The 15,517-nt window shown below is 30.8% G+C and overlaps 1 protein-coding gene across 1 annotated transcript; it reads right to left on the minus strand.

Moving 5' to 3' along the window:
• Nucleotides 1-555: 555 nt before the first annotated feature.
• LOC143047043 (uncharacterized) lies at nucleotides 556-14,637 on the minus strand. The gene is made up of 7 exons (XM_076220029.1): nucleotides 14,237-14,637; nucleotides 13,821-13,932; nucleotides 5,109-5,200; nucleotides 4,178-4,279; nucleotides 2,658-3,334; nucleotides 1,793-1,872; nucleotides 556-1,067 (listed from the first exon to the last, which is right to left on the minus strand). The coding sequence occupies exons 2-7, from the start codon at nucleotides 13,909-13,911 to the stop codon at nucleotides 907-909; spliced, it is 1,203 nt and encodes a 400-aa protein (XP_076076144.1). The 5' UTR covers nucleotides 13,912-13,932; nucleotides 14,237-14,637; the 3' UTR covers nucleotides 556-906.
• Nucleotides 14,638-15,517: the final 880 nt, after the last annotated feature.

Genomic DNA, 15,517 nt, shown 5'->3' on the forward strand with positions numbered 1-15,517 from the left:
TTTTGTAAAATCTGTTTTCCACATAAGGAAATCGAAATGTTTGCACCAAATCAAGAACATCGGTTAAACAGTTTTTTTCAATTCATTTTATGTATTATTCAATTTAATAAAGGTCTTACCTTTATGATGTTTTCCTTGTATTCGAGTTCGGTATTTATTTTATTTTATATCGTGACATTTTTACCGTATCTGGATTCGTATGCCGAGTGGTACATACCTAGCAGACGAAGTTCGACACAACCGGTCTCGAAGACTTATCTTAGATTATAAATTTAACATGGGTTTACAAAACGTGAACCTCGATTTACTAATGCAGTTCTCTTATGATATATACTGTCTGATGTTTTGTTTCGCACAAACATATCACATCAAATAGAACAGTAACAAAACTTTAAATTGGTGTTTAAGAAGAATCCTATTGAAACTCGTTACGACCTGTTGTGACTTCTCTCAGATAGTCATCCAGTTTTACTCCGAAGAAAACAAAATACACACAAAAAACAAACAAAATATCTGATCCATCTATAGGACAATAAAAACTAATACCTTTTTACTCATTTTTACTTTAATATCCAATACATATTACGATCAATCACACAAAATTGAATATCAAATAGTCAATAAAAATACTAACGGAAAATATTCATCTAAATTACTTTTCTCAAAAACATGTTCAAAATGACCCTGTTTCCAATATGTGAAAGTTAAATATACACGTTTTAGCCATAAATATGTTCATTAAACCAATTGACTTATATGCAACAGTGGCTAAACATTTATAAGCCAAATTTTTTATCATTTTCTATCACAGCAAAATTAAGTTTTTAAATTCATCAACGTCTTTCCAGTACCATTTAACAAAAGATTGCACCAGATATGCCAATAGTATATCACTAGTATTCAAGCTCAATGGTTTTCATGTATCGGTGTCGTACATAGTGATTCGGAATGTTCCCTGGCTCTTCTTCGTAGTTCTGCTACACTAGATGTTCTTTGGTCTGGTTGTAACATTGGTGTTGTACATTCTGGTTTCTTATTGCAGCATCCACAAAATGGTAAACAAGCCGCTATAATACATCGAAATAATACATTACAAAACAAAATCACATAAGCACATAATTTACCTCTTCCCAACCAAAAATACTACACATGTTATATTTGTTTACTGGAAGCATATTTCCATTAAGTCTCTGATTAGTTATTTTGATAGTAAAATGTGATTTATCGAAATCATAGTAATTTTTATATAATACTTATTAGTTTATTATTAATTCTTCAACACAACTAAATTTTTGTAAACTTAAGACAATCTTAACCGTTACAAATTTTCACCTTTTGAATCATATCAAAATATAGATATAATATTGCTGGCCATGAGACAACACCAGAGATGATATTGGAGAGAATTTACCCATATTGATGAAAAACGCTTTGCACGCATGGAATGTATCTTCAATCGTGTTATGTTAAAAATGAGTACTACAAAAATATATTTAATGTTTCTTACGGGTCCACAAAAATGACAAAGCCAAAAGATATACCCTACTGATATCATGACAATTTCTAAAAACGCAAGACTTAGTTGGAACAACAAATCTTTAAATAAGAAGATGGGAATTTTTAAAAAAGTATAACAAAAACCGCATTTATAGAAGTTTATTAGTTGTTCCGAAAGCCAAAACTTTTGTTATCCATGGTCCATAGAGAAAAGTCATGTTCTGAATTATTGTAAAGGAGGTGTTTGGTTTTTAGTCTCTAAAACAATTTGTTTCTGCTTTATGAAGTGTCTTACCTTTAAAAGCTGGATGAGTCATGGTTGGTAGAAAATGTCGTGGTGTAAAGTAATTTTCAAAGTAGTTTTTGTACTGATTTCTGAAAGATATGAAGTATTTACATAATAATAAAGCAACTCGTCATCTCTTTTTTAATCTTATCATTTAATTAAGAAAGTTATGTCATCGATTTTCAAAATTAACGAAACCAATTAACAATATAATCTTGTAAGACGGCAATTTCATAAAAACACATTCAATGGCAAAGTAAATATAAATTTAATTCTACTGTTCGTGTTTAATTGACATATGAAGTGTTGATGAAGGGATTACAATAATTTGTCTTTCAATTTAATGAATTATTCACTATCTTTGCAAACAATTTATAGAATGGTGCGTCTAGAGACGTCAAGAAATTGTTAATCTTAGTTATAGAGCAAAAGTCAAACAATAAGTCGAACCAATTATATGATAATAACAACCAATCATATGGAACTAGGTCGTCTTACTGAGTGTAGAGCAATGGAGCATACCCAACGCCAATTGCTAAGAAATAGCTATAAATCTGATAGGTACTAGTATAACAAATTGCTTTTCTAATACGGCTTAAGATTGGGAAACAAAATATCTTTCGGAGTTTAAGGAACAACATAGAAACATTTTATGTTTAAACTTGATGTATGTATAAAATATCTACATAAAATGAAAAAGATAATTGTATAATTCCCTTTTAATGACATTTGGAATGTCTTCTGATATATATTCTATTTCATGTGCATTTGGCAAATATAAGATTCTTAACTTTCTTTTGTGATTTCAGTGTACGGGTGTTGTTACAGCTAAAACAATAATTTTTATTAAAGTTTGAGAGTAAATATAACTTACCCTTCCATAAGTGGCATCATTGGTGGCCTAGTGCTGGCATTATTATTGAGAGCTATCAATGTCTGCATGAAAGATGTTTGCAGGAATGGTTGTTGTTTCTGCAGAAATATATTGTCTTGTGATTGGTTTGCCATGTTCATCAGAAGTGATGACGAAGGACACATATGCTGAGGTGTTGATAGAAAATTAAGTCCCGTCCGTATAGAAGATGACTGAGCTGGAGGGGTCGGAGGTTTGATATCATTGTCTTTAGATGTGCTTGCCGATGACTGATCATTACATATTGATGATGTCTCATCTGTTGTATTGTCATTTTTAGAATGTTCTTGTTCTGGTGATATGTCATTTGATTCACGTTCTTCTTGAAAGTGTTCATTTTCCAGTTCATTTGTTTTTTCTGTACTATTAGTAATTTGTTCTGCCGTTTCAACTGATTCCGGTTCTTCATTCAAATATTCATCGTCATGATCGTCATCAGACTGACACATGTCAACGCAAATTTCAGAGCTTGTTACCTTTTCAAGGTCAATGTCACTTTGATCGTCAGACAAAGGGTTTATTGTTGTGTCATGTGATTCTTCATTTCCAACATCTATCATCTCAGGTTTGTTATGCTTAGGTTGACCAGTAAATCGTTCACTTTTGCGCCATTTAGCTCTCCTGTTTTGGAACCAAACCTTTATTTATAAAAACAAATATATAGTTCAATCTCTAAATTTGATTTGCGTTGATTAAAAGATGCAAAATGTCCCTTCCCCCATAAAAAGAAAAGAGTACAAACAAACAAACAAGTATCTCGAGTAAAAGGTTTTTGATTGTGACTTCATTTCTACTTTGTTCATCAGTCATAAATAAAAGCCGTTTACCGAGTTATCAATACATATCCGTATTTTTGCATATTATTTCGTATTTGTATTGTCCTTCTGTTATAATTTCTTATCAAAATGAGTTATTTATTATTTATTTTTTTATTTTTAATAATACTAATGGAATTGTTATAGGACATTTTCTTCGATAAGGATTACTGGACGGCGATGGTGGTACAATTCTTATTTACGTCATTTCACCGTATCAATAAATGACGATAGATAAAATTAAATAAACCGCCAAAATTTATACAAAAGAAAACTTAACTTAAGTGCATACATTTTCTCAAATATACATCTTTTTCAAAAGAAGTTTTTGTCGAAATAAAGAAAAAATTAACTTATTTGATTTGCAATGGCACACGACTAGTTGTGCAAAAAAGCGTTGTACTCTTCCCCGTTGTTTTTGTTCGTAAAACATATAAAGGTTGAAGAGAATGCAGGTTGCAAATGGTATTGAATAAAAATAATCTCTGCAGTACTGGTAATATGAGGTAAAAAATAGGAACATTATTATTATTATTATTATTATTATTATTATTATTATTATTATTATTATTATTATTATTATTATTATTCTTAATTATTATTATTTATTATTATTATTATTATTATTATTATTATTATTATTATTATTATTATTATTATTATTACCTGAACTCTTGCCTCTGTTAGATTTATTCTCATGGCCAAATCCTCTCGTGTAAATACGTCTGGATAATGAGTCTGTGCAAATGCTTTCTCCAACTCCTCAAGCTAGGAGGAATAAAAAAACGAAAAAAAAAATGAAAAATATGAACACTACATGCAAACTCTCAAAACATTTTGCATATGAGCCTGTCACATGTCACATTTCAAACCGGGAATTAGGGCACGTTGTCTCAATATGCAAAATGAAGTTAGATAGATTAAGAAAATCACATTACATTCTGAATTAACTAACCACGTTAAGCTTTTCATTCAGATCGTTTGAGACAAAAGATATTCGATATATAACATTAGCAATGTCATCTAACAACATTTGTCAGTACTTCGTTATGCCAGGTCAAGTTACAATCACGCATCATTTCTCCAAAAACAAAGTTTTGAATCAAGAATTGCTTCTTGTGCTTCTTGATAAATTCAATGTAATTGATATTAAATAATCATTTGATACCAAATTTGTTGTTTGCGTATTGTTCAGGTGTCCTAGAGTTTTGGGTTAAAAACGTCAAAGTTTCGTTTTATTTACCAATTTAACAGATATATAGGAACGATTGTTTCAAAGTTCTTTCACAGAACCTCACTTTACAGGACAAAGAAAAACCAGACACACAAGGAATGGGCAAGAACATGTGTACATTTGCTGTCACATGCCTCGCTAACACTATCCAATGTATTTGTTTTTTTTTTTTCTTCTGGCGATTAATAGAGAGAAAGAGGTCATATAAATATCTGCTCTCAGTTTTAAAAAAAACTGTTAAATTGTTCATAGTAGAATAGTAGAACTCCTTTGTTGTACAACAATTTATTATATAACATTGTACCTAATAATGATAACCAGATCCTGTACATTGATATCTATGCTTAGTATAAAAAAGAATACCTGTTGAAGAGTAAAAGTTGTTCGATTTCTTCTTTGTTTACGTCTTGCAAAACTGTCATCCTGGAACTCTGTATGTAACCCATATCCTGAATCTAAAATTGAAAAAAAAAACACGTTTTATAATTTGTTTGGTTTATTGTTATTCATTTGCATTATATAATAATTTTCGGAATTCTTGATGTTACTCGCGTAACATATTTTGAAAAAAAGGGGGAAAAGAGACAGCCCAAACAGTGCACTGTAACTTAAGCCATAGTTTTCTTTCAAAACAAATTCGCGAATACCACACGCTACATATTTCCTAAAAATCTACAAACAAATGTATTTTCAACAATCTGTTTAAAAAAATCTAAAACAAAATTATCAACTCAGTTTAAAAACAAAATAATTCCCACATAGGCAAATCAACCAATGTCCAAGACCAACTCACCAATTCTTGACTCAAAAAGATGACGTGAAAAACAAAGATGAGGTAAACTACAATTATTTACTATCATTGAGCCTCTATCACAAATCAATAAGAACATTTTATTTATGTTCGCGAATTATTATCATTATAAAGAATTTTTGAAGATCTGATTATCCTTTCGGAGCATCTGAGATCACCAAGGTTTGTGTGGGGTTCTTGCTGCTCAATCTCTCGGTTTTTATGTTTTGTTTTTATAAACTGTAGGTATTCTTTTGATCGGTTCTCGTTATTACCAAAACCTTGTCGGTTTGTCAACGACATAAGAGTTATAGTATCTCTTTGATAACTTCCGCCTCTTTTCTATAAAAATATTTGTTTTTTTATTGTTTTTTTTCTATTCCTGATCCCCAGCCCAACCTATATATCATATACACGTTAACGAAAACGTAAAAGAATTACATGACATTTATAAATATGTTTAGTCAGAGACATATAAAACTGTAGGTGTCTGATAAAGTAAAGTAACATGTCAGAGTGAACGAGAACTTTTTAATTAAATGAAAAAGTACCGTTAATTAGATTACATTACAAAGACGTCAAAGGAAATATTCGTTTTCATTTCTTGATATTTGAAATCTAAGAGAAAACCTAGAACCGTTCAAAGCCCATATGCACTGTTTTATTTTTATCAAAGCATCTGTGAACTGTATGATTCTGACAGGTAAGAAATTCCTGTTGAGTTAATTAGCTGAAAGCAGGTGCTTTCTGGTTTCCGGCTTTTGTATGACATTTTCACAGTCATCATTACATTAATTGTGTCTTACAAGGTTTAAATTTTCAAAGGTAATTTAATTGAACCGATGGGAGTTATAAGATTTCTTACAACAAGGATACCTTAATAGTGTGTGTAAATATGATTAAAGTCCTATCACATTTCTCCATTTGCACACGCTTGCGTGCCAGAAGGAATTAGTTTGATCTATTTGTCACAGCCTACGGATTGTAGCGTGAGAGATGCTTTAACGATTGGTCTTTGATTGAATAAAACAACGTGCTAAACGTCGTGTTTAGACCAGGATTCATTTAATAGATAAATTATATTAGGATAGCCAAGAAATATTAGCTTCTATCGAAATTAACACAAGCCACAATATGTTCTAGACACTTTTTTCCGACAAAGAGTAGAATTAAAAGCTCTATCAGAAACGAAGCCGGATAAAATACTATAAAATATCAATATAGTGAATTCATTAGTGATAAAAAGCAACATAATTTTATTGCCTACAGAAACGAAATGTCGCAGGAATTTGTAAATCATTTCAATAATAACAATAGTTCAAAGCATTAGAAGAAAAAATAAGACAATGAACTTATGCAATAAATCAACAACCAGCTAGACTTGGTTTCAACTGGCACACTAAATACTGCTGAACTTAAAAAGAAGAACGAAGCCTATCAACTCGAGACTTATTTAAACTTGTGAAACTTTGATTTGCTACAATATTTTTAAAATGTCATTATTATTAACAATCTATACACTAATGCAAATACAATGGTGCAAATAATCTCACCAAGACCACGTCTTGTGACTTTTGCAATAGAACATTTGGAAACACTATTCCTCACAAAAAATAATATATTTTGTTATCAAAAGGCGACATAGATTAGACTCTGTAAAGCTTCAGCTTCAAATTGTCACAGTAAAGCCGCCTTCTAAGAATCAATTCGGTTGGTCCAGAAGACGCTATTGTGTTGTGATGAAAAATCTAGTGAGTTTTTGTAGAAAAAAACCAAAAGCTATTTCTGTCGTATATATTTCTCAATCTATACTTGACCGAATCATGTGCAACATTGGATTTCGTGAATGAAATACCTCCGACTCGAAACTTATTTATCATGGATCAAATAATTCGAAATAATCAAACCGCTGAAGTATTCTTGACTAAAAAGAAATTTACGTTATTTTACACACAAAAATAACTAACAGTAGATACAGCCATGTTACTTTTTATACACTATTTCCCTGCTAAATCATGCCAATGAGTAGCCATTATTTTTCCTTTAAAATTTGAACGGTATAGAAATCGGTCTTAAACATAACAAACATATAAAACAAAATTATTTAGTTTATTTTTTATCGTCGGTTGCTGTATTCCGACTGGGTATGGCATAAGTACTTAACGAAATTAAACGTGTTCTTATAATTTCCATGTTCCATGAAAGGTTAAAGAAAATAAGATTTGAAAATAAGTGGGATTGTCCATCAAAATTCCTTAGTTTTACCACAGAAAACAAAGATTGAGTAACACATACACCACCCAAGGATGAAAGCAGGTGCTCTGGAAAGCAGTGTCTTCTCTACTAGTGTCAAACGGCGTGCTAAGTACTGTGTACGTGCCAAAAGAGTACTTTTAAATAACCCTTTTTTCTTCTTATATACAGATAATTGAAATAAACAAATAGAAGTATAGTATGAAGATATACTTTAATTCCTATAAACATTGAACAGGATTTATCATTTTTTTTTTTATAATTACGCCTTATTTATGTACCTTTGATAACTATTATACAATTTTAAACCTAATATACACATAACACAAAGAAGATTGAAGTTAATTGTATATAAGTATTTTTCTATTATGTGTACTATTCCATTATGTAAAGGAAACACTGCCATGACTATAGGATAAAGTTTCAAAACCATAACGAGGAATTAATCGAATATTGTAATTATATTCAATCATATTATCTTAGATTAAGTCATTATATTCTCGTATAAAGGAAATAATAAAGGAAATACCAACAGACAGATTCCTCAAACTGGTCATGAAAATAAGTTAACATAACCATAAAAACAGGGGAGTGATCATATGTGTATATTTTACTGAATAATTGGTCAAAAAAGTAATTTGCGCACATTCATTTCAAACTCCAAATTAATTTAAGTAGTTATAAAAGGGAGAATATCAGATGGATTTTTCATCATACCTGTACCAACCTGAGACACCAATATAATCTCGAGAGCTCTGCTTGAGGGGTTATTCTGGCAGAGAGTCGCTACAGAGTATGAAGGGCTAAAAGTCTTTAAAACTACACACGTTTGTTCTGTTTTTATGTGCTGTTCTATGTTGTTTTATGTGTTCGTTTTTTCTTCTTTGGTTAGCATGTAGAAATGTACTATTGTATTGTTTGTTTCTGTATTTATCTGTCCTGAATGTTCTTGCATTTATTTGTACTGTATTCCTGTCATGTAATGTTGTCATTTTGATGTTATATTTAACATTGTCATTAAAGCGCGACGTTTGGCTAGCCAGAAAACCAGGTTTAATCCACAATGTTTTTTTTAAATGTTCTGTACCAAGTCAGGAAAATGGCAGTTGTTATCTTATAGCTCGTTTCTGTGTGTGTTGCATCGTCGTTTGTCCTTTGTTGCACTGTTGTTTCGTTGGTTTTTTTTTCTTATAGTTGATGTATTTCTTCAGTTTTAGTTAATGTTTTTAACCTGAATTTGTTTTCTCTCAATCGATGTATGACTTTCGAACAGCGGTATACTTCTGTTACCGTTATTTATACTTTTTTATGTATAGTAACTATATGACACAGGTTTGTTGAAACTTAAAATTAGAGTAGCAAATCTTTTTTAAAAGTATTTGTCATAAATAAGCTATTAAACAAAGAGTTCTAAGTTAGAATCATCCCTTCGAACATATCAATGTCGCCATCACGAGTTGACCTTTATGAAATATCTGTTTCACGGATGGTGACGAATATGTTCCAATCTTCGTAACCCCATTTTTGTTCTCCCCGTTTTCCCAAATGTAACCTACCGAATGAGACTTATCAACTGGTTTGTACTTACATGAGTAACACGCTAGGTACCACATGTGAAGCAAGAGCACTTGCAATCAAGCCTGTTTTATGGGGTTCGTGTTGCTCAGTCTTTAGTTTTCGATGCCGTGTTTTCTATGCTGTTATTCGGTGTTTTTTTTCTTTTTATCTTTTCTTTTTGTCTTTGCGATGTCAGTTTATTTTCGACTTATGAGTTTGAATGTCCCGTTGTTAGCTTTCCTCTCTCGCTGTTGGTAAAGAAATTTGATAAACTCTTGATCCAAGGATGTTTAATAATGGATAAGAAGATACCTACACATTTCACAGGGGCTTTGAATGGAATTAAACCACAACTATGGTTTCTGTTGGTCAGTTTAATTTTGTTTCAATCTGTTTAATCTAATGAGTATCATGTGCACGCTGGCGTCAATACTGTTAAGTTACTTGAATCGCTTAAAATAATTCGGAATACGATCAAGTTTTGAGAAATTTCATGCAAATGGTATACTGTAATTAACCAAAAAAGTTGAACGAATATTTGTGTGTGAAACAGTAAAAAGATTGCAACAAAAAAGTACATGTATTTGTCAGGTAGCTATTTGCAGGATATCACTTGACTAGCGATGAAAATATCATCGTAATATATAGCTCAAGTGCTTCTTGTGCTTCCGTAAAACTGAGACTTCTATAGTCTCGAGAGTAAAAAGACAGATAGGCAAAGGAGGTAAAACATGTCAAATGTGATAATCATATCAATATCAGTTTTTAGAAAAAATGTGAAGAAATTATGCATGAAATTAAACAAAATGAATTAAAAGTTGAAAAAAAAACAAAGATAAAATTGGCTTTGGAATTTGATGCGACTGTCATACATCTGAGAGATTTAGCTCGCTTTAAAACAAGATTTAATCCACCCTTTTCTAGATTTAAAATTGACTGTCCCAAGTCCGGAATATGACAGTTGTTATCCATTCGTTTGATGTGTTTGAGCTTTTGATTTGCCATGTGATTAAGGACTTTCCTTTATGAATTTTATCGGAGTTCAGTATTTTTGTGTTTTTACTTTTTTCTAACTCTACATGTCCATTAGGTTTCGCATGTAAAATTTTCCATGATAAAATACTAAATAAACCATGACCGACAGTAATAATAAACCAGTTCGCGCTAAAAAAATAAAAAAAGAAATTTAATGAGGGTACGGTACGATGTAAAAGTTTAGTTACTTTATATATTTGTTTTCTTATTTGACTGTATTCTCAATTTGACTAAAAGTTGTTCTATATTTTCATTTAATTGTTATTGACTATACCCCACGAGATGTGGACAAATGATCTAAAACGGCCGGCATATTTTTCGAGAACATAATTTTACTCGTATGAAACTGGTGCTCTTCGCAAGTTTCATTATTATGTTTTCGATATTTTGTTTTAAACAATTTTATCATGTTAAATATCACTAACGCTTGCTTTGGGAAAAAGCTGGAAATATACATTTTTTTAGGTCTAGGTTTTACTCGAATAAATAAAGTACCTCATCCACTGGAGGGGATTACGTTATCCCAACAAATAAATCAGAAATTAAATGAGAGGTAGGGATTCCGTAGTTCACTCAATTTAAGAAACGTGATACCCTATGCAATGTATTTAATAAGTTTCAAGTTAAACTAGATGGCTTCATGTGTGAACTTTCATGGCGTCTCAACTATTGTCGTTTATCTGAACCTGTATTCATATCGTATGTGCTTAAAATGGTCATTTTGATGTCTATTTCGATTGACTCCATGTAAATCAAGATTCTATCGTAAAAGAAGTAAAGGGGAGATATTATTATATGCTTGAATATCACATATTTCATTCATTTTGGTTATGAATGATCTTTAATGCAGGTTTTAAGAAAAGTAAAAAATAAAATACAATGCTATTTCTTTTTTTTTACATGAATAGCAATATATTGAGCTGACTAATAAACTATTTAAAAGAGGTATGATTTTATTTTTGCCAAAAAATGTGTAATTTTCAGTATTTAGGCCTTTTATTGTTATTATAAAGCAAGAGTTCACACGAACCTATGATGTTGACTACGTTGGTTAAACACATTCGGTTGATATTGGGCAAACCTCGTTTGCAATAGTTGTATTCAATTTAAAAAGTTGTTGCTAGTTGCCAAATATTTTCCTAAACTTTCATGACGAAAGAAGTTGATTATGTTGATGCAAAGGAACATGAACAGCAAGTAATTAAGATACCACCAGGAAAATAGCAGAAATGACTAGAAATGGCCTTACTATTTTGATATGAGCGTCACAGATGAGTCTTATATAGACGAAACGCGCGTCTGGTGTACTAAATTATAATCCTGGTAACTTTGATAACTATTAATACCACTGGGTCGATGCCACTGCTGGTGGACGTTTCGTCCCCGATGGTATCACCATCCCAGTCGTCAGTACTTCGGTGTTGACATGAATATCAATTATGTGGTCATTTGTATAAATTTCCTGCTTACAAAACTTAAGAATTTTTCGAAAAACTAAGGATTTTCTTATCCCATGCATAGATTACCTTAGCCGTATTTGGCACAACTTTTTGGAATTTTGGATCCTCAATGCTCTTCATTTTTGTACTTGTTTGGCTTTATAACTACATGTATTTTGATATGAGCGTCGCTGATGAGTCTTATGTAGACGAAACGCGCGTCTGGGGTCTTAAATTATAATCCTGGTACCTTTGATAACTACTTGCAACAAGCTACCTGTAGGAGGAACTTTCACTGAGCTATTGCAAATGTCTTTAACGTGCAGGGAATATACAACTCTTTCTTCAAGAGGCATCGAATTAATTGTCCCCATTCCGACCGGAATGTGTATCTTTACATTCCGCACAGATTTAAATCATTGATGAAAGATATACACCATATACCCCCATGTTTGAAAATATGTGCCTTACTCTTAAAAGGCTTTTTAACTTTTTTCTTGTATGGAGTTTTTTTTTATTGACAACATCTCCTTTTAGTAATACGACGACGATAAAAAGATAAAGATATTATGTACAGACAACAAATATCAAGGTGTATGCAAACACGAACTTTACTGATTATAAAATATAAAAAAGAAGATGTGGTATGATTGCCAATGAGACAACTATCCACAAAAGACCAAAATGACACAGACATTAACAAGTATTCTTATTCAAATAAAGATATTTTCTACTTCTGTTTTCAAAACGAACTATAACAATGTTAATAAGAAATTTTCGTCGTCCAATGATGAGGATGCAGATGATGAGACTTTAAGGATACTTTCCATAAAATGTCCTGCTATTATTATTCTCAACTCCCCCGAACTCTTTTATACTATATTTAGTTTATATAATACATGTAACCATGAAGTACAAACAAACAAAATAATAAAAGGCAGCTATTGAATTTGAATGGTTGGATGATGCACTGAAAGTATTCAATAGAAGCAATAGTTGTAAAAATGCGAAAATGAAATAAATAAAACTAATATATCAGTATAAAATAAAATTGTGTAAATAAAAAGGTAGGCGATTATTCTTATCAAACATGTATGCATTAACTGTAAAATGTCGTTTGTCTTTTATTTTAAGCGTTGTCTTACTTACAACTAAGTATCCTAAAAAAATCTCTTTAAATGCCATATTGTATGAAACCGTACCTTACAAACAAGCCCAGTTTAATATTTATGCAGTTGGTGCGTATGGCAAACTCGAACTTCTGAGAATATGTTTTCAGATATTTCTAATACGGTAAGAAATGAAGAAGTACGCAAAAAGGAAACAACAAAAATGAGATTGAAAGGGCAAACAGACAAACTGAATCCGAATCACCAGTATAGCAAAGCAAGAAACTTTGGCTTTTGTGATAACATTTTCTGGTTAAAAATGTCGTCACTGAAAAGAGCCTGTGGAATATTCTAATTTAAATATATTTCATATCATTTAGAATATTTTTTTTAAGAACCGCTTCCGCCTATTACAGTTTCGAAAAAAAAATCTGAAAAGTACCATAGGAAACAAAACTAAAATCTATGGACAATTTTGAAGATTTGAAACTACCATTAAATAAACTCATCATAAATACCAGGATTAAAATTTGTACGCCTGACTCGCGTTTTGTATTAAAAAAACTCAGCAGTGACGCATGAACAATAAAAGCCAAATTAAGCAAGAAGTTAAAGAAAAAATATTCCGAAATGTTTTGCCCTGTAAAGCTAATGTGCGCTTTCCCTTGGGTAGATAATCCTTAGTATATCGAAAAATTCAAAGTTTTGTAAACAGTTAATTTTTTACAATGATCATATCAATTACAATTCCTGTCAACACTAACTACTGTATGAAGAATAATACATGTTAAGTCCTATTATAAATAGCAAATCTTTAATTTTGAAGACTGAAAATAAAGTGTAATTAGAAAAAAAAAACAATAAAGAAAATGTATAATGAATAAATACTTACAGGGATTGTGGTGGTGTTGATAAGGTGTTAGATCCATGCCGTACTGGCGAGCAGCTGGGTGAAAGCTTGGTGGACAGTGAAAGCAAAACATCTCTACAACTAATCTTACAACCTGAAAAAAATATTTCAACAAATTAGATAACTAATATTGACATAAATAAATCCTTAAAATTCTATAATTTTAAATGATTTTTTAATTTGTAAACAAAAGAGTTAAAAATTAGTTAAAATATTACTTTCAGAATGATTAAAAAGGATTAAAGAAATAAAATTAAAATACATCAAAGAAAATTATAGTAACTACCTTGTACAGGAACAAGTGAAGAAATGAAAATGAAAAAAAAATAATTTCTGAATTATGTTTAAACACAAAGAAAGATCACATTTATTTTGTAAGAGATAAAGAATTGCCTTACCTTAAATGGCGAACACCAAAGAATGATCTCTTCTCCGTAGATAATATAATTTACTCACTATCTCCAAGCATCAGTGAGCCTTACTTCACTAAGTGTTTTATCATAATTTGTAATATTGCTGATTCCGATTTGCAAACATCTTCAGTAATTCAGTTTATGGCATGTAATCTTCAATTAGACAGTCAAAGACAGGCTTTAAGCCATGCCCACCATATGATTACGAGGATAATCATTGGTGACATATCAAATGTGCTTGACAAAGTGGGTTTACCGGAGGAAGAATGGCAACACGAACGCACTGTCTTACACGTGTTCATCGATTATTAATTGAATTAGGAAATAACTGATGCTGAATAGAACAAAAATAATACTTTGTTTTTGTTTTACTTGTCAATAACTGTGGTATTATATTACCATCCCGTAAATCACTGAAGATTAGGTAATTATATTATATTATATTTTAGTTTAACATTCAATTCCTTAATGGAATATCAAGCACTACAATTAGATTATAAGAAAATGAACAAACCAAAATGATACCAGAGTCGTATTGAAAATTGAGTTGGAAATAAGAGTAAATTTTACCGGCGTCTTCTCTAAATTGCAGGTATATTGTCTGTTTTCTTAGATAAAGTATAAATATAATTAATATATCGTATATCTCTTACAAAAGACTATCTTTTATGCTGTGTAGACAAACAGATGTAATGATAATAATAATACATAAAATAGAAAAACAGAATAATCTCCGTCGTTCCAACTTCCTTTCAAAACTGGTGTTTTTAAAAGAAATATATTTCAGATGTAAATTCCAGTAAATAAGTTATATAAAGTCAAGAACGTTCAAGATAGGAATTAGCAAGAAACCTAGTCTTGCTTTATTTTACAATAATGATGATAACATTGTAAATTTTTTGAGGTAACTTTGTAATAGATTTCGCATTGCTGAATCAAAATAAAAAATCTTTATTTTTAGAGCTGAATTTCACATAAAGGCTTCCATTTCATTCAGTTTCATGAAGTGGTAATTGTATGACCTACAGAAAAGGAATAATAATTGAATCATATAAAAATAAAATGAACAGTAAAAGAAGAAATTAAAATGGGTCATTTAATAACAACGTTACTCTTTGTTTTCGTAATGCAATAATAAAATTTATTATAATAGTTTACGATTATTATTAACAATTTGCAAAAACAATTTTACGCATTCAAAATAATAAGAATGGCCATGTGCTATCTTCTCATAAACCTAACCTGTGGTCAAAAACGTAGCATATA

This window comes from Mytilus galloprovincialis, chromosome 9, assembly GCF_965363235.1.
Source record: "Mytilus galloprovincialis chromosome 9, xbMytGall1.hap1.1, whole genome shotgun sequence".
In the NCBI taxonomy this organism is placed as follows: domain Eukaryota; kingdom Metazoa; phylum Mollusca; class Bivalvia; order Mytilida; family Mytilidae; genus Mytilus; species Mytilus galloprovincialis.